Here is a 20,560-nt window from a genome sequence, read left to right as displayed (position 1 = left end):
GGCTAGGTGAAATTAGGGTGATTGCTAGACTAATGAGGGAGAGAGGGAGATTGCTGCTATGTCAGGGAGTCTCCTGCAGAAAGCAGGAGGGTAGGCAACTATGCTTCTTTGTATGCAGCCACATGTAAGCAGTTCCGTTAAATCACATTGTCACAGTCCAGTTCCTGCCCCAAAACACTAATTTCATGGAAAGACAGATCCTGCCAAGTTCCGCCCAACTCAGAATAGGATAGATCAGTGGTTCTCAAACTCTGCCCTTAGGACCCCACACAGGTCATGTCTTCCAGATTACCCACCCAGGGTTGGATTAAGGGTTTAATGGGCCAGGAGCAGAAAATGTTCAATGGCCTATTATAAAAGTGAGGGAGGTGAGGTCAATTCCATGTAGGAATGTACAGCCCACACACTATAAACACCAGTTTCTTCTTAATATACAGTATACCTGTATATAAAAGTACAAAAATTGCATAAATGTGTAAAATAGAAATGCAATTTTAATACTTATGATTTAGGGCCAACCATGTGGCCAGCAGGTGATCATCATCATGCTGTCATGGTAATAGACCATGGCAGGCCTTTATGTGAAGGCCTGCAGCTGCATCTCCATCCACCCCATTGTTAATCTGTCCCTGTATCCAGCAGGAGCACTATGTATCACCAAATGTGACCTGAAACACATGAACTGAGCATAGCCTCCAACTGTACAAATTTATTCGGTACAGTATTGTTTTTTTACGGTCTGTATCGGCTAAAATCCAATGGACCATATTTTGACAGGAGGGAAGGACACGCACAGAACCCATCAGCAGTTCTAACCGGCACACTGGTATATCCGGGCAATGGCCTTTCCTTCTCCCCTGGCAGGCACACTCAGTACACCCGATGGACAGTAACCATGTCAGCTGGAAGCACATGTGCAAGCAGCAGGGGGAGGAGTATTCAAGTCACGACCCCGGGAAGGTTACTATGTGCATGCCGGGGGTGGGGTAGCTCACGTATAACTATGCAGCACACAAATGTTGCTGAGGGCAGATAATAAACAGCTCCCCGCATCCTCATGCTTCTTTGTAGCCTGGTACATGTATCGGATTATGGTATTATACACCTTCTGAGTTTCCAGCTAGCCATTGAAAGTATAGGAAAGACTACGTGGCCAGTGGCCACGCCCCCTTTACAAATTTGTACCGATTTCTCCCCTTCAGATGTTGGAGGTTATGACTGCGTGAGTGTGTGGGGTCCTGAGGGCCGAGTTTGAAAACAGCGAAAGGTTTACATTTGCAGAGATACGTCCAATTAAGAAACAACCCTTAATAGTGTGCGTGCTAAAGAACTGTGGGTACTTCATCTTTGCGGCCACAGCTCATGCTACGGAACTTACGTAGCATAACCCGCACCACCCTGGGTCCACGCCACCATCTATTACCTTTAGTAAAGTTGTGGCTAGCGAAGCGAGACACCGAGCCCTTAGCGTGGCGAGCGAAGTGAGTTTGTGAGGGGACAATGGTGCTTTTCAGAAAGCGGCTAACGTAACTGGCGTAAACTGTGGCCGCAAAGATGAGGAAGTACCGAACTGTAACATATGCTCCTGAATTCACCAACTTTGTAGTTCAAGTATATTTTATTAGTGTTATTCAATTAAGTATAAATGTACTGCAGCAGTGTTTTTCACTTAAAACGTGTCAATTGGAATATTTCACCCATTCACGTTACAACAACAATAGACTGAGCATACAAACAGTTCCACTTCCACACACACACTGCGCGCCGTGCACGCGCTGAGCCGGGAGCGCGCACAGTCAGGCAGTCAGTCAGCGTCACACACACTAACTTGAGACCCATACTGCTTTGCGCTGTGATTCCTCCAGTTAAACGCATGCTCATTTTGGTGTCTAGGAGTGCGCATGCGTAGTCGGCAGTTGATTTTTCGCGCATGCTCGGTGCGGCGGGCCCGGCGCTGGGACTGGGAGACGGCAAGATGATTATGGCGCTGAGTAAAACGTTCGGCCAAAAGCCGGTGAAATTCCAACTAGAAGAAGATGGGGAATTCTTCATGATCGGCTCTGAGGTGTGTGACCGGGGAGATCGGGGTCCCCGCTAGGGGCAGCGGCTGGAGCTCGCTGCCGAGAGCAGGGCCTGAGACAAAGGGGCAGGAGGGAGGGTGCACGGAGGAAGCAGTGCTAAACAATAATAAGGAACGGTGCATGGAAGAGGATACACTCGGGTTATTTGTATGCTATCAATAGAACCTAGTCCTACTGTCTGAGAATGTTTTGCAGCAGGTCTGTACAAATGCTGTAACCCGGATCAATGAACAAACTATTGGGAAAACTACATTTAACTCTGAATTTGCTTTCCCAACGTTACTGCAAGTGGGATGTGAGTTTGGGGACAAATACAGCACTCCGTGGGAAGTTGTGGTGTATACAATAATTGAAAGTAATAACATTTCAGGAACTGCTGTGAAACAATTTACAATATTACCTGTTATTTATACAGTATAGCGCACATATTTAGCAATATTTAAACATTCACATCAGTTTCTGACTCAGTGGAGCTTGCAGTCAATATTCCCTAGTACTTGCCCACATATTCATTCTAGGTTTTTTTTTTGTTTGGAGTCGATTTACCTACCAGTATATTTTTGGATTGTGAGTGGAAACCGGAGCACACCGCGCTGAGCAGCGCTGTGTGCTAAGCATTCTGAGCGATGTAACATTGCTCAGAAAGCTCTCCTACACATGTCGCTCCCTGTGCAGTAATGCTAACCATTACACTGTCTGTTCCGCCCCAAGTATTTACTTTAGATCATATTTGTTGTTATAAAAATAGTTTTTTTGAATAAAGGTGTTGGGCCATAGTTGTGTAGTACAGTTACACTAACTAACTTCACCAAATGCCATATACAAATGTTACGTCTGAAACTGGTATGAAAGAAGCATCACTGATGGATCTGTTCCTGTTCACAGGTGGGGAATTACCTGCGCATGTTTAGGGGCTCACTGTACAAAAGGTATCCTTCCCTCTGGAGACGTTTGGCCACTGTTGAAGAAAGGAAGAAAATTGTAGCCTCCTCGCATGGGAAGAAATGTAATTGATGCTTTTGTTTTTTTTAAATGTCCAGTCAGGCACTTATTTACAGCATGTTTTTCTAGCACACTTTAGATCAGTGGTCCCCAACCATGGTCCTTTAAGGCACACAAACAGTCAAGTTTGTACGGCTATCCCTGCTTATTCACATATGGGGTGAAATTTAGTAGTATGAGAGATTAAGAATGTGAGAGATTTGGTAAGAAAATTAAACTGGTTTTGCAGTGTAAATAATTGCCGCTTTAAAAAAACTGAAGATTTCTTACCAAATCTCTCACTTTCTGATTCTATCATCCTATTAAATGTCCCCATTGTATAATCAAGCTGACTGAGGTACAAATTACAGATGGAGCAGCCATCAGCCGCTCGGCAGATCTCATCAGCTGGCACAGGCTGGTGGATGGGGACATGTGAGCGGCTCACTCGTGCGTCCTGGACAGTAAGGCAGCAGGGAACAGGGACAGAAGACTTGGGGGCTTCCAGGAGAATGGGCGCATGAACGTCTCGTATGCACACACCCTATTCTGTCGGACTCTGGGGGGGGCAGCAAATTGCGATAGAATCGCCAGGAGCCACTCTAATGAGAGCAGCTCTATCTGTAAGTCACCTCTGCCTTAAGGCCCCCATACATAGAGCTGACTTGTCCTAAGGACAAGTCGGATCCAATTCTCATCCGAGCCGCCCGGCAGCTCACCTACGATAAGGACTTTGATGTGCCATTTTTTGCATGATTTATCACATGTAAAAAAAAAAATAACAGGGAGCTGCAGGGTGGGGGGGGGGGGGGGGGGGGGTAGCAGCGCTTTACCAGATCAGTGCTGGGGCGGGCGGCGGTGTCCATCAGTCTCACTCTCCACTGTTCGTGTCCAGCGCTGTAGTGGGCAGGCAGCCGCGGCTATTCCATCTTTAAAATAATGTGTCAAATGACTCTCCGGCTAATGATTGGCTGTGAGAGAGCACTCTCAGCCAATCAAAAGCCGGAGAGTCATTTGACACATTATTTTAAAGATGTATTAGCCGTGGCTGCCCGCCCGCTACCGCGCTGGACACGGACAGTGGAGAGTGAGACTGATGGTCACCGCCGCCCGCCCCAGCACTGATCTGGTAAAGCGCTGCTACCCCACTGCTTCCTCCCCAGCTGCCCGCCCACCCCCGCTGCTCCTCACCGCCCCGACTGATCTTACATCGTATGTCCCGCCGGTCCGACCCCTGGGGCCGGGTCCGATATGCACGGGACCGCGCATCGGACCCGACCCCATGTCACGAAGAACCAATTTGGTCTGATGTATCAGGCCGATTGATCGCAATCGGTCCAAATCGGCTTGATGTATGCCCACCTTAAGCCTAGATAGCCATAAACCCGGACTGTTGGTGTGCCTTCAAAACATCGGTTGAGGACCACTGCTTTAGATCACACACACTTCTGCTGGGGTGCAACTAGGTTCACCCTATTGGTATTTGTGCTAGATTCTTCCTGTTGGCACAGGCCAGAAAGAAAAAGTAAACTGTTTTATTGGTGCCTTAATTGTGGCATCTTATCAGGTTTAAATAGGTCTTTTTCTAGTCTAAACAAAGTTAAATATTATAGACAACCATCTTAATTGTATAAATTACATAGATTATTCTGTTTGTATTGTTATGCTGGTTGGCATCATGGCTGTACGTCAGCATTTATTTCTGTATAGTAATTGAACAATATAGTTTTAATGAAATAACATGCACACGAATAAGTCATTGTTCTCTCCTCTTTAGAGTAGTTGCTTGGTTACTCTTAAGGTGCCCATACACGGTGCGACCATTTCATGCGTTTTGAACTGCATCGCATGGGATTTGCATGTGATGTGATCCAAAGCTAGTTTAAAAAAAAAAGTGCAGCACGTACTTTTTGAACTGCGATGGGATGTGCGTGGGAACTCGCATCGCACTCGCAAATCGCACAGTGTAAGGGCATCTTCACAAATGTTTAATAATGTAATGAATAATACTATGTAAAACTGGCATTTATATCCTTGAAATAGGGCAAAATCTGTTTTCTATGACTAGGATGGATATGAAAGGTGTAACAAGAGAAGCTTACAATTTACTGCTCTAGACTTCTATAATATTCCCCGATGTTGCACAGGGATACAAATATAGGGTTTGGAACTCAAGACCTGCCATGATTAATGTTAATTTGGTTTCCATGTCAATCAATGTATAATAGGTTAACACTGGTAGTCAGTCAGCTTAAGTGTTCTGTGGTCCCTACATCAATGCCATGATTCCCCGTTCTGATAATCAGAAAACTCCATTCGGCGGGTATGGAAGGATTCAGTGGAAGTCCATATAGTAAAGATCTCTGATTTGCCAATACCAATCTCTTTTTTGGGATTGGCACATCTTGAAAATACATATTGGATTTCCCTGATCCCCCAACCCTGCCATTGTTGGATCAGGGAATTGTAGCAATCGGTCACAGACCTGTTGGCTGTTAAGATGTAATGCATTTATGAATTGTGATTTGCGCGCAAGTGATGTGAGTAAGAGGAATTGCCCAGCCCTCTATTAAACACTGTGTCCATGCACACGGGATGGAGGGAAAGCTTGGAAACAAGCATGCTGATATAGTGTTCATTGTAGCACCCTACATATTCCAAAACCCATGCAGTTTCCTCTTTCTGGGGTGCTTCTAGCACAGGTTTGTTCTGCATAGAAGTGCTGAAATACAGACCACACTGTGCTAGAACCACCACAGCCGTGTGTGACACCCCAGGCAGGGAAGAGGACCTGCATGGGTTTTGTAAGATGTTGGGTGCCAGAATGAACACTACTGATTTATTTATTTGACACAGCAGTTGTCATCCAGAGGTGGATGCACTGCTAGTGTTGGAGGTAGTGGACCGATTTTTATGCTACAGCATATAAGTCACTATTGTCTCTATACAGAAATATACAGAATTTCCCACTTGGGAAGAAGTGCATTGAAAATTAAGTGGGCTTTTTCTGGGCAGTGACAGGGAGGTCTCAGTGCATTCAGAGATGGTTTGTTTTATGGGTGTGATATGGCAATGTCACGGGCAGGTAGCTGAAGGTGGTTGTATACACAGACCCTCACATAGGAGGCATTAATAATACAAAGGATCTCCGCCTGCCATAGGGCCGCTGCAAGTTTCGATAGTGCTGCCAAGGATGCACCATTTGTAGGTGTATTCAATGCCGCGGCGAGGGGGTTAAACAGCGAGGATTGCAGAAAACCAGCAATCCTCGCTGTTTAACCCCCGCGCCGGCCTCTCGCTCTATTCAACGTTACGGGGAAATCCTCGCCGTCACAGGATGGCGAGAATTCCCCAAAACAGCGAGACCCGCGGCTAATGCAGAAAACTCGCTGTATTTAGCCGCGAGTCTCGCTGGTTCAGGAGCCGCATACGCCGATTTCCCCTCGCTCAAAAAATGGAGCGAGGGGAAATTGGCATATGAGGGGGCTGCGTTGAATACTGTCAGGGTGAGTGGTGACAGCGAGCAGGAAGCTCTGCTCGCTGTCACCACTTGCCCACAGCATTGAAGACCTGCCTTGGTATTTCATCTTCTACCAACACTGAAATTAGGCATCTTAGTCCTTGCATGCACATTCTGAGGCACAGGTGTAGACCAGGGGAGCACTCTATAAAAATCGAATGGACGATCGCAAATAGATGCTGCTGTGCATGCTTCTGCTTCCACCTCTCATTCCGGTCCTTCAGCTGTTATTTTATCTTCTTTCTGTTCTAGCTGCTTATGGGACTGTAAAACGTATTGCTACATCTATCTTTGGGAAGTGGTCTAATTTGTGGTTGGGTACAATGTCTACTATGAGATTGTGAGCAGCATAGTACCAACATAATACTAATGCCGGTTAATGCATTTTAGATGATGGTGATGTACCCTGTTTAATGCTATAATGCTGACACTTAAAATGCTTTTAGTAACGTTAGTATCACACCAGCATTTTGCTGTCCAGTGTAATTGTTGGCAATAGCAACTTGCACTAACTTTGAAATAAATGTTTTTGCTTTTGAGATAGTTGTGTAATGTTCTTTTTAATGTTTTTTTTTTCCATATCTAGACCATGGATACACAACCTTAGCTACCAGTGTTACCCTTTTAAAAGCTTCGGAAGTGGAGGAGATTCTTGACGGAAATGATGAAAAGTACAAAGCTGTCTCTATTAGTACGGAACCTCCAACTTACCTCAGGTAAGGGACATGTTCATATTGATGGATTTTTTTTTCTGTTCCAGATTTCCCCAAAATTGTGGATTTGGCCACAAACCAATAAATGCATTGGTTTATTTTTGAAAAAGAACCCTGGGCCCAATGTACAGGTAATAGGGTGTGATAATCAGAAAGTGAGCGTTTTTGGGAGAGTTTCCCCTTTTTTTTATTTATTTATTTTTTTAAGCGGCAATCATTTACAGGTTGATTTTGCCATGTAATTAATTGCCACTTTAAAAAAATGGGAAAACTCGCCCAAATCTCTCTCTTTCTGATTCTCACGCCCTATTGCATTTGGCAAACAGGGTTTCAAATCTAATGTAACTTTTATGCCACTTGCGTTTTGGATGTCTTTTCAGTTCTATTTTTTTTCTGTCAAAAGGGAACAGAAAGCAAAAAGAAACAGCCAGTGGGTTCCAACACTGCCCAACAGTTCCCACCACTTGGATGCAGTGCCCTGTTCTACGACTATCAACCGAAACCGTTTGGGTCGTGACAAGAAAAGGACCTTCCCTTTGTGGTAAGATTTGCAGTCGCTTACACCGTGTACCCATAAGATCTGATATGCTTGATTTACCCTATAGTGTACATTCAGCATTGTATAAAAGTCCCTATTTTTGTTTGTTTATAGGAATCAGTTTATCAGCACAAAAACACCTAAGCCCTGTCGACCTTTATGACCCATACCCCACGCTGACTACCCACTTTTTTTTTTTTTTTTAAACATTAGATTTTTATTTTTTAACCAAATAATAAGGGGGTACAGAAGGGAGAAAAAGGGAAGGGGGAACAGATGTTGCACACTGTACATAATAAGATAGCATTTGTCTCACAATTCACTGTTGAATCAAACACTGTATCGGTATGACGGTCTTGAACTTCCCACTGTAATGGGGTTAGTGAACATCGAGAGAGTTACATATTTAATGAAAATCGAGTGTAGTTAAATCCGGGGGACTGCTGATAATGTTTGAGCAGCCCATCTTTTCTATATAAAGAGACCAATCAGACCATTTCATGACTACCGACTGTGGGGATGGGGACTACCCACTTTGTTGTATTGATCATGTACCTTGTTAATATTCTAAGACTACTAGCAAATGAGGAATTAAATTCAAACTGACTTAGAGTTATGGTCCAAACCCACGGAAAGACTTGAAACAAGATGTGGGTGTTCCCGATTGATAGGAACGTCCAATTGTTCAAATCGTTTTTTGTATCACTCACGATGCGCGTACCCGCTGATCGTTAAGATCGCTCTATGATTTTTCATGCATGCAGGAAGATCATAGACCAATCTTTTGTGAAGTTTCAAATCGTTTTGAAACCATTGGTTACAATCGTTTCCAACATCATTCCGTGTGTATGCACCTTCACTCAGTAGTTCCCGCTGAGTTCTCAAGGCACTCCAACAGTCCATGGTTTTCGGGATATGCATGCTTATTATACGATCTGTTCATAAGCCGCAATATCCCGAAAACCTGGACTGTTGGAGCGCCTTGAGGACTGCGTTTGGGAACCACTACCATAAATTACTTTATTATATACGGCAGGTTCTTTTTTAGTGTGTTATTCTTTTGACTCCCAAATCTGTACGTTTTAAGTAATAAGAGTTTTGCACCTTAGAAGAACTACCCTCTAGCTCAGTGGTTCTCAAACACAGGAGTTTTACAGAAGGGAGATCAGTATTATTTAGGTACCAGACAATCCTGAAGCTTGTCTGCCAAGATAGATGGTGTAGAACAGTGATGGCTAATCTTGACACTCCAGCTGTTGAACTACACATCCCAGCAAACCCTGCATCAGTTTTAGCATGGCCAAATAGCAAAACTGTAGCAGGGCATGCTGGGATGTGTAGTTCAACAACATCTGGAGTGTCAAGGTTAGCCTTCAGTGGTGTAGAATGAAATACATTTATACAGTTGTTTTCTTCTCCAGTCCTCCAATACCCCCACAGATCACTTTTCTGGAATTCATGAACACTTGAGTTCACTTATGTTTCTGGGTCAGAATTCTCCTGAAAGCTTGAACTTGGGGTACTTGAGAACTGAAGTAGAGAACCACGGATCAAGATAGAGATATTAATGTGAAAAATATTTCCAAGGTTGTAAAGAGATTGTGGACATGGCACACATGATAGAACCTGCAGATATTTATCATTCTGTATGCTACGTTTCAAAGGTGCGAATGTTCCTATTGGTTTTATATTGATTATCATCAAATTGTGACTTTAAAGCTGACTGACCATCTTCATTGTTATCAGTTTGTTTCTTACTTCTTTACAGCTTTGATGACCATGATCCAGCAGTGATTCATGAGAACGCTTCTCAGCCAGAGGTGCTAGTTCCCATCCGATTGGACATGGAGATAGATGGGCAGAAGTTGCGTGATGCCTTTACATGGAACATGAATGGTACTATTGGCCTAAAATGATTGATTGAATATAAACCTATTGTTGAGGCTTGTACACACAAGAATACTGAACATTAATGTTGAGGCTTGTACACACAAGAATACTGCACATTAATAATTCCAATACTGGAGACAAACACAAATTGTACATGGTACGGTAAATTTTTGTCTGTTTGTATATTACGTTTGGACTGTCAACACGAAACCATGTTTAATGTTCCGGGTAGGGTGTTTCAGCAGGGTGCCTCGCCCTGCCTGATTCTAAGATGACAAAATATGCCCTGCCCTTATGAAGACGCTCTGCTGAAACGACCTGCCCACTGCCATTGCCACCCATATGATGCAGTGTCCTGTGGGTGTTAAAAGTTGTGGCTAGCAATCACTGCTAGTGAATAAGATGCATGGGGGCAGCACTGCATTTCCAAATGTAATGGGCACGCCCACAAGAGTTGAAAATCTCCCATGGCCATGTCCTTTTATTTGCATGTGTGCGGAGCTACCTTGTCTACTGGGGCATTCCATATCTGCCCTATTGTGAACACTACATATTGAACACCTTCAAATGGGACTCCATAAGCACTGCATGGATTCAAATAATGTTGCGGACTTGCCGGAAATTAAGAAGGATGTTGGGTTTAATGATGTCATCATGCTTGGCTAAAATAAGCCCTACCTGATCCCAGATAAAAATTGGCAGTTATATGGGCTAGAGAATTAAAAATGCACTGTACTGAAGAATTCATCATGAAGTTCAGGGATGTGGGGAAATGTCTCATCCTGGTTTCAGTAAACTCAGGGCCACCCTTGTTTGTGAAGAATCTGTTCCCTTAATGGTTTCAGTCTGGTGTTCAGCTATGATTACCAGACAGTATAACCCTGCACTGCAGAAATACTAGTAGACCTGACAGTTGGATGAGGGCACTTATTTTGTATGATTTTCTCCATCCTAGCACTTACACTCCACTCATGGCCAGTGGTCACGCTTGCTTGAAAGAAGGGTGTCCTCTATGCAATACAATGTGCATTTTCAATAGTTACTTACTTGTGATCACCAGACAATACCGCATAAAAAGTGTACCCAAATTTTATACATCCAGGTATCGATAAATATATGTTCCCTCATTTCACGCAGTAGGATGTGCTAATGTTATTCCTTTATATTTTATACACTTCGTTCATCTACCTAAAAAAAAAAAAAAATTCCATTATCAAGTGCAGTTATTATGAAAATCTATTTGTGATCTCTAGATTCTTGCTATTAGAATGATAAATGAATGTCCTAATAAGAACTACCCCGTATTCCTTAGTGGTTACAAAACATTCATTTTCTTGCAATTTTAAGTACAGAGTGATTTATTGTTTTGATTTGAGGTACTGCAGTGCTTGTGGTTTACACAATCCATTTAATATATTGTTGAATCATATTAATATTATTGTAAGGTTCTAATAAGCAAGTATCAATTTTATCCTGCTAGGTTTTAATAGCATTCCTGATATTTAGTAATGTCTTTGATTCATGCTTAGTACTATCACACTGGCAGGCTAGCGGCCCGGGAGATATAAAGTAGCCAACTATATTGGTGTTGCCACTGGTCAAACCAGAGTGCACTGACCAATATCGCACAGTGATGCCATGCGGTCTGCGGTGGGGGCAGGGGCATTAACGAAAGCATGCGTCGTTAACAACATTGAGTGTACACCAGGGCTTGACAAATTTTTCTAAAATCTAGGAGCCAGGACAAAAGTGTAGGAGCCAGACAAACGAAATGGCCCCCCAAAAATAAAAATGAAAACTTGTACAAGGTATACACTGACACACACACACACAATTTTTGGGCACACCTACACACAGATAAATTGTAAGGGCAGACACATACATAAGTTGTAAGGACCCAGCTTGTGTCCCCAGGCAATGGAATAGGAGCAGTCAGTGGGGCCTGCACATCATCCATCCTCGCAGTAAGACTTGGAGATGGTGTCTTCAGTTTTGAGTGGGCAGACCGGACTGCGCTGTGCAGGATGTGGCGGCGGAGCAGGGTAGCAGATGGCTGCTCTCTTCTGTGGCAGAGGTGAAGGGGGAGTGGCACCGGCAGTGGCAGTGTGGCCTGGAGCACTGCATATCTTCCCCCGCCAGCATCCAATTTTGCACCTGATGTGCCATTTTTTTAACGTAAGATTTGCATCCGATAAATCACCGGATTTATCGAATGCAAATCGTAGGTACCATGATTATATGATTGGATGGCCGTCTATGGTGTTTGGGGGGGCGGCCTGAACAGTGCTATATGAAACAGAAAAAATCAGATGTTTAGTTGTATTTTAAAAAAATCATTGTATATAAAAAAAAATAGAGTAAAAATACATTGGGTTATGCTGGAGAACCACAAGTCCCAGCATGTAGGGGAACAAAGTGCCTGCTGGGACTTGTAGTCCCACATCATAACCAATGTAGAAAAAAAAAACACAGACACCCTGAAAAGTACAACTTTATTTACAAACATGCATACAAACAAATATTCTCACCTTGGGCTGTCCGTTCCTCTTCTCCAGTCCAGCAGCAGAAATTGAAAAAACACTTTCAAAAGACTGGCCAGCCGCTGATTGAGTGAGAGTTCTCTCAGCCAATCAGCGGCCGGCCAGTCTTTTGAAAGAGCCTTTTCAAATTCTGCCGGCACCCACCGGTACCCACCAGGTTCCACGACGCTTACCTGTGCCCGCCCCACCCTGCCCAGCTGCACGCCCCGCCGCCCGCTGTTCAGCCTGCCCAACATACCTGTGCATATAGGTGTGTGCACTGTGGCTGCAGATCATCTTCTGCGCAGCTTTGAGTGGGCGGGCCGGACGGCGCTGCGCAGGATGTGGCGGTGGAGCAGGGTAGCAGACGGCTGCTCTCTTCTGCGGCCGAGGTGAAGGGGGTGTGGCGCCGGCACTATGGTCTGGAGCGCGCATCTGCTGCGCAGCTTTCAGTGGCCGGTCAAGACGGCGCTGTGCGGGATGTGGTAGGGGTGAAGGGGGATCGGCGCCGGCTGTCCGAAGTCAGTAAGTGACTGGGTGCAAGGGGAGCCACGGATGTCACACTGCTGAGGACGCGCAGAAGGATCTCTGTGCCCCCGCCCCCTGGCAGCATATCTGTCATCCGGACACCTGGGTCAGGTGTCCGGATGACAGATATGCTGCCAGGGGGCGGGGGTCAGTCACATTACTAAAAGCATTCAGCAGCTATGGCCTCTTTAAGCTGAGCATAGGCAGGAACTGAGACACACTGCAGTTGTCCTGTCTCCTCGGCAAGGGGCAGGCCACACCACTCACAGGATCTGGTCGCCAGGGAGGAAACTCTGGTCGCCATGGCGACCTGGCGACCGGGGTTTGTCGAGCCCTGGTGTACACACTAGACTTAGATATGTTATATTTTTTATTTCCTTCTCAACAGAAAAATTAATGACTCCGGAGATGTTTGCAGAGATCCTCTGCGATGACCTAGACTTGAATCCGCTTGCATTTGTCCCAGCTATTGCTTCAGCTATCCGCCAGCAGATAGAATCTTATCCCACAGACAGCATTCTGGAGGACCAGTCTGACCAGAGAGTCATCATCAAGGTACATGAGAGACAGAAATCTGACTTGTCCTCTCTATTTCTGTCCTCTTTCTATAATCTTCTGTATCTATTTCTAATCCTTCATTGCATGCCCTTGCAGTGTGTTGCATGGGCCTCTGTGTGCTGTTGTAAGCATGCAGAATTATCATTTGCTCTTTTTCTGACAGGGTGCTAATCATTGGATATTCTGTACAGTAGCCACAGTTGTTTTGATGCTTGGATGCTACTTTGCATGGCATATGCTGATGACAATGTTTGTCTAACATCAAAGAGGCTGCCTTGTATGTCTGGTGAAATCTGCTTTGTATCTGTGTCTGAGATTCCTGTGCTGGTGACTGGACGATAGCGGCCTCACTTCTTGGTTTGTGGTTTTGTCCTTGTATTTTTCCTCAGCTAAATATCCACGTTGGGAACATATCCTTGGTGGACCAGTTTGAGTGGGACATGTCAGAAAAAGAGAACTCCCCAGAGAAGTTTGCACTGAAGTTGTGTTCAGAACTTGGCTTGGGTGGGGAGTTTGTCACCACGATTGCCTACAGCATCCGAGGGCAGCTCAGCTGGCACCAGAAGACCTATGCATTCAGGTAGGAAATGATTCTGCTTTTACAAATCACTCTGAGGGTGTTGGAACCAGTTGTAACAGTGCTATTGTTTACTCTATTGATCCAGATGGCACCTGTTTTGTGTACTCTAGTGCTGCATTCACACCGCAAAATCTGCTTAGACCAGGTATTTAAAACGGGTCAGAGCAAGTTTAACCCCTTTCACATCGCATATAAATACCTGGTCTAAAGCAGGTTTGCGGTGTGAAAGCAGCTGACACATCCCAGAGATGAGCTGGGCAGTGACCTCTTGGAGGTATAGAGAGGATCAGGCAATGGAGCCCGCACCTATACTGCCAGCAGGAGCTCCCCTCTGAGCCAGTGCAGTGCATATTTAATGAGCCGGCTGTTCATATTATATGCGCATATGTATTGAGCATCTTATTACATATGTAATGAGCGTCCGGTTCATTAAATATGCACTGCGCTGGGGACCAATAGTGCTCACTGCTGCCTGGGTACCGCTTCAGACCCGTTCAGACAGCAAAAAAAGGGTCTGAAACGGGTAGAACCATATTTTTGGACACGGTAAAATCACTCTGCACCTTTCTGACCGCACATATCACCGTTTTAAAACGGTGAAAATTCTGCAAAATAACAGTGCGGTCTGAAAGGGGCATTGGTTTCAAAAATGTGTGCTAGTAACATGAACGTCTGTAAAATAATTATTAAAGGACCGGACATATGACCTAGATCAAATGCTTACATAACTATTGAGCCTTATTCAGAGCTGGTTGGATTTGCATTGTGGCTATGAAGTAACATGCTATTGCTGCAGTTGGAATCGTGTATATAGACAACTCCTCCTGCTGGCTTCTGTAATCTGCTGCAGTGTCCAAAGCATTGGATCATTCTGTGTGAATTTTGATAATCTGAGTAACCCTGTGGGTACTTAGTATGGCCAGTGTTTTCATTCAGCTGTGTCCAGTGAGAAGGTGTATCTAAAGATGCAGGCACTGGAGTCAGCATGCCCAGAAAATGTGAGAATTACTGCACGTTCCCCGCCTCCCAAACAGCCACATCCTTTCGGTCATGCAGCAGCTATGGAGTTACTGTAGCCAAAATCAGATGTGCACATGTGCAGTACAGATCCTGTGTATGTCTGATTTCAGAACATCAGGGATAAACCCAAACCACAAGGTTTGCATAGATCTGTGGATCTTGCCATTATAAATGTCAGTTGAACATATTTTTAGAGGAAAATTCAATACGCCGTGGTGATAACCTCACTGCTAAAGCTCCAGGGTTAAGCCCAGAGCTATTCAGTTAGTATACAAATTCCCTGCTTGCTAAACTAATGTTTAATAAATTCTGGGTTTAATGCCAGGAGACTGTTATCCAGTTTGTTAATTCTTAGACCATGCATTTGATGCAACTTTGCACCATCTGTGGCTTAACACACAGGGTAGCGGCACTTAATTGAATAGGTCAGGGATAATTGAGTCTGCCCATTAGAGTAAAGCAGTGGTTCTCAACCTCCGTTCTCAAGGGACTAACTGTTGAGGTATTAAGCCACACTTGAGACACTGACCTAATCAGGTTTTTTCATTTAACAATCTGTGCTCCAGCACTAAAACCTGTACTACTCATGTGTGCCTTGAGAACAGAGCTCGGGAAACACTGTAGTAAAGTCATTAGAGGTCGGATATATATTGTGTGTGTGACAATTTGTATATGGAGCACAGCAAAACTTGTATTTGACAAAAGCTGCAACTGCTACATTATGGAGCTTCACATATCGAATAAATCGTCAGTCACCTGGTGCGCCTGTTACTCAGTGTGACTATGATGCAATATCGGCAAAAAATATGCCCAGTGCTCGCAGAGTCTCCTGGGACCTTGCGTGCTGAGATGGGTTGTTTGGCTCGACTGCAGCAATAACGTATGAGGACACAACTCTATTCCAAGTATAAATTCAGCCTTTTTATTTTTATTTATTTAAACAGACTGATTGGAATGTAAATGAATGACTTGTTTTCCTAACCTTACAAATAAAAAATAAAAAAAGACGACTTCTTTCCTGGGCACATTCCAGTAATTTGAACTTTAAGCTCGGTGACCTTTTAAATGAAATTTTTTTGGCAGATGTGGGGAAAGAAATGAATGTAAAGAGTGTTTAGTCATGCTCTGGTTAGCATCTGTATGAATGATTTTGGGTTAAATATCTAATTTTAAGATGATCATTATAATGATTCTGTTCAAGCAGGGTGCAGCTAGAGGGGCAGAGCGCATTTTGTCCTTTAGAAATCGTGCAGAGCACAGTGCTAAAACAGCCTAGAATGATCACAATTGTATATACCTGTTCTGGTGACTCCTCATTATGTTTACAATTAGTGTGTACTCCATATAGAATAGAATCAACTTTATTGGCCATGTATGCTTGAGCACACTAGGATTTTTTTGTGGGGGGAGGGAGACACTTTACATACATAACATTAAGACATTACATGCGGGGAACACGTGACCGTTGAGCTGCACAGCGCCTAGGCAGCCATCAGCGGCACCACTGTTCATTGCAGCAGCCAGGTAGGTAACCATATAAGCAGGGACAGTACGGTTATCATACAGGGGACATATACCCGTTGAGCTGCACAGCGCCTAGGCAGCCATCAGCGGCACCACTGTTCATTGCAGCAGCCAGGTAGGTAACCATATAAGCAGGGACAGTACGGTTATCATACAGGGGACATATACCCGTTGAGCTGCACAGCGCCTAGGCAGCCATCAGCGGCGCCACTGGTCGTTGCAGCAGCCAGGTAGGTAACAATATAAGCAGGGACAGTACGGTTATCACACAGGGAATACATACCCGCCAAGCTGTTTTTTTGGGCAGCCATATTACGGCATCATGCTGGAGCTGGGAGAGCCAGCATGCAGGGAGAAAGGGGGGTAGTCAGTAAGAGGCTGTGAGGCCATGATTTGGAGCTTGGGCCCTCCCTGGGCTGAGGTTACACCGTTGCTGCCCTGGTGCAGGAGCCATACCTCTAGTGGCTTTCCGGCCGGGGGTCCTGCTGTCCTTGACGACCGGGGGTTTTCCTCCGGGCCGACTGGCTAGGGGGCCGCACAATGCAGCTGGAAGGCCATCCGTTCCCTGCTCTGTCCATCCCCACCCTCCCAGGAGTCCTCTGGGCCGATGGGGGCTGTGGCCTGCACCGGGGGCCGATCCTGAGCAGGAAGCTGCCATAGTGGCGTAGGGTGCTTGGTCCCAGTCAGCTTGTTGCACTGAAGAAGCAGCAGGCTGGCCGCGGACAGCAGCCAGACCTCAGTGACAGGAGGCGCAGCATGCTCCCGCTCTCCACCCGGCCACCCTCCCTGCTGGGGGGATGCAGTGCTGTGTGTCCGCCAGCTCGTAGCCGGTGCTGCACTTTTCCATCCTCCCGCCCTCCACCTCATCTCCAGCTGCTTTCTCTGCCTCCCCAGCCGCTCTCGGCTTCTCCGGCCCCCTACCAGAAGTATAGGTATGATACGTGATATGTTCCTGTAATTGTATGTTTTCCCCACTGTGGACAGTTGTATATGGTTTGTGACTGACTGTGTAATCCTGTCTTTTGTTGAAGAACCTTTTAAAAATAGGGATTGTAAATGTCTGGTCATAATTACTTCTAAATACTACTAAATATCAACTAAAATGTTAATCTTTAGTTTGTTAATTTATAACCTTATCTTATTTGATTTCAGTGAAAACCCCTTGCCAACAGTGGAAATAGCCATCCGTAATACAGGTGATGCAGACCAGTGGTGTCCTCTCCTGGAGACCCTTACAGATGCTGAAATGGAAAAGAAGATCCGTGATCAGGACAGGAACACCAGGTGCCACCGTCGTTTCATACGCTTTTCCTTCCGGGCTTCCCGCCGGGGTAGAATATAGACAACAAGGTGGCACTTCCTCGGAGCGTCCGCGAGGAAGACTTTTCGCTTTTGCGCACCAGCCTATGAAGTGATGTGTCTTTATTCGTGTCTGTGCTGTCGTGCTTCAGCCAGTGGAGCTGCTCTTTTAATCATTCTCGCACTTTGCAAGTGACGTGTTGGTATTTCATTTTGACTTTAGCTGGTGGGATCGGACATTTCTCCCAGTGCTCGCCATTAGCTTAGTAGCACATACATGCCCAAAGTATTTGTTTAAACTCTAGTCCCCATACTTGGACCCTTAATGCACTTAAACAGTCTAGCTCCTATTGTCTCACATTGAGACAGTCAGACGCCCTCTTACCCTCCATTATCTGTTAGTGGGACCCACAATATATGGCGTATTGCTGGTTTTCCTGGCAAATGTACAACCTTGTAACTGAGTAATCTCTGTTGTTTTTAGTGTCTTGCATTTGTAGTGCATTTAGTGTCTTGCATAGTTTGTATTGATAGGCAATACTTAAACTGGTGCCAAAAATATGCTTTGTGATATGTTATTGATGGCTTTGCTGCTTTAAATGCTAATATCGTTTAACTTCTGCCAGTTCCCGTAGAGCATAATTCTACTGGTGCATGATGCAGTTAAATGTAATGGGAATAGCCACTAATTATATTTGAGGTGGTAGCTTTATGAAGTACGTTTGTGCAGTATTAAGACTTGTGTTTTTTTTTACAATGTGTAGTAGCAGTATTCATGTTTTCTTGGAGCATAGGGAACTGTGATTAGTGTTTCAGAAAAGACGGCCCATGCTGGTTGTGGAGCTCCCTGGAATTTTATTGAAAAAGGTCAATCAAAAAAGTATACAAGGATTTGTGACTGGTGTAAAAGACAACTAAAGAACTTTTATTTCTCATCAATGTAACTATAATTTTTCTATACTTAACTGGTTAAAGGGCTCTTGGACACTAATGTATATAATGCAGTCAGCATTCTGATAGGACAATGGGAATCACGTTACTGGGAGAATTGGACTAGTATTGTTTATCATCTCCCTATGTACATTGTTGTCACCTGAGACTTGCATAAGAAACCAGGTTGTTTTTTTGTTATTCATTAGTCCTGCTGTTTAACTGCAGTATGGATGTCTTCTGTGTGGTCTTCATGTTGGAATGGAATATATGAAAATAGATTGGTAGCTTTTATGTGTCATTATAATTAATATTACACATCGCTATTCCAACTTGCACATTTTATTGCATTCTTTTCTGTGTGCCTTTTTAGAGAAGTTGAACCTGCTTAGGTTTGGTGGTTGCCACAATTGCCAATGGTGGCAGTGTTGGTGGGTGGTTGTATAGGACAACCTAATACCCTTGTTTGCAATGACTTGGACGCAGTTTGAATGTACTAACAATGATGTCTTTAAATAAAACAGCTTAGGCTAGATATGTCCACATGCTTAGGCTAGATATGTCCTTGTATTGGTAAAGTCAGAGTTGTGTTGGACCATATATTTGAATGCACATTGCGGAGAGGGAAAGGTGCATTCTCTTGAAATTGACTGCACTTCCCTTTGTTAACCCCTTGTTATTGCAGGTATATTCAGCAGAGTTGGTTGTACAATTGTTCACTTTATTAGACACTTACATGCTCCTGCACTTCATCTAGGCCAAAGACTATCAATACTTCCAGTTTCTCCTACATTATGCTGTTAACGCCTCCCCTTAAGTCCTTATAAACCTAATATAAATGAGTTGTTTTAGTCAAGATTCACCCACAGACCTGTACATGTGTTGTATTACAGCATTTTGAAATGGGCCCCATGGCTTCCCCCAACGTTGTATGCAGTATTGGACTTGCTGCCAAAAGGACACTGCGGCTCTTTGCGGACAACATGCTCTCTTGGAGTCCAAGAAGAACTATATAACATATAGTTACAACTCTAGGAATCTCCTATATTTTAGTACTTAATAAATAAGAGTGGCTGGAAGTGTATTAGAGGTATATTCAGCATATGTTTCTTTCCAATGGCCAGTGTAAAATAAAAATCCCCGTGAACATGACCCTCTGCCTTAGTGTTAAGAATACACCTACAACCTCCTTATTTACCTTGCCCCTCTTCTCTTTTCCTCCCTATAGGCGTATGAGACGTCTTGCCAACACTGCACCGGCCTGGTAAACAGTCCCCTCCCGGCGAAACTCACGGTTCACATCCTGGAGATGGAACCTCGTCCCATAAATAAACAAAAAGTAACCATTAAAAAGAGAAAAAAAAAGAAAGAAAAATGTAAAAATTACTAAGACTAAAGATATGTGGAGGAGAGGAGGGTGGTCCCAGCACCTCTTGAGACAAATCAGAAGGTGCGGGGGACCCACACATTCCACTTTCAAAGCAGCTGGATGCTGCTAAGTTTGACTCCCTCACATCCTTTCCTTCCATGTACAGAGTGTGAAGCATTTAGTGCTACCTGACTACCGGAAGACCTGAGACAGATGTCCCAAGCCCTCCTTTTTACCTGTGTACGTGATCTGTAAAGCTTTTTGTGTTCTATTTTTAATTTGTATAGGTGCTTCAGGCACTTCTAGAGAACTTTTTGAATAAAAGTAATGCTCAATATTCTGCATTGTTTGAGGGTGGTGTTTTATGTATTTCTGTTTGAATATGTGTTTATGCTTCAAGGGTTCACAAGGGCATTGGTGGCAGCCTTTTAATTTGGTTGCCCATTTAGGCTGTCTCATCCTTAGCATCTTTTTGAAGGTAAGAATACAGTGGAACCTTGTCTACCTCTT

At 44.4% G+C, this 20,560-nt stretch overlaps 1 protein-coding gene across 2 annotated transcripts; it reads left to right on the top strand.

Moving 5' to 3' along the window:
- Window positions 1-1,903: 1,903 nt before the first annotated feature.
- Window positions 1,904-20,387, top strand: SMARCB1 (SWI/SNF related BAF chromatin remodeling complex subunit B1). Of its 2 annotated transcripts, XM_083148796.1 has the most exons (9): window positions 1,904-2,065; window positions 2,967-3,087; window positions 7,169-7,298; window positions 7,699-7,836; window positions 9,602-9,729; window positions 13,159-13,325; window positions 13,718-13,908; window positions 17,605-17,736; window positions 19,910-20,387. In XM_083148796.1, the coding sequence occupies exons 1-9, from the start codon at window positions 1,931-1,933 to the stop codon at window positions 19,947-19,949; spliced, it is 1,182 nt and encodes a 393-aa protein (XP_083004922.1). In that variant the 5' UTR covers window positions 1,904-1,930; the 3' UTR covers window positions 19,950-20,387. The 2 variants fall into 2 exon arrangements, with proteins under 2 accessions (XP_083004922.1, XP_083004913.1); XM_083148787.1 differs by having other exon boundaries at window positions 17,605-20,387.
- The last annotated feature ends 173 nt before the right edge of the window (window positions 20,388-20,560 follow it).

Source organism: Crinia signifera, chromosome 1 (genome assembly GCF_055691185.1).
Source record: "Crinia signifera chromosome 1, ASM5569118v1, whole genome shotgun sequence".
NCBI lineage: Eukaryota > Metazoa > Chordata > Amphibia > Anura > Myobatrachidae > Crinia > Crinia signifera.
The sequence above is the reverse complement of the archived record's forward strand: the minus strand, read 5'-3'. Positions and strand labels throughout refer to the sequence as shown.

What these genes read in the sequence shown, in the direction of transcription:
- SMARCB1 (XM_083148787.1), top strand. Translation starts at nt 1,931, where the DNA reads ATGCTCGGTGCGGCGGGCCCGGCGCTGGGACTGGGAGACGGCAAGATG. An exon ending in TCTTCATGATCGGCTCTGAG is followed by an intron (nt 2,066 to 2,966) that starts GTGTGTGACCGG and finishes TCCTGTTCACAG; the next exon opens with GTGGGGAATTACCTGCGCAT. An exon ending in AAAAGGACCTTCCCTTTGTG is followed by an intron (nt 7,837 to 9,601) that starts GTAAGATTTGCA and finishes ACTTCTTTACAG; the next exon opens with CTTTGATGACCATGATCCAG.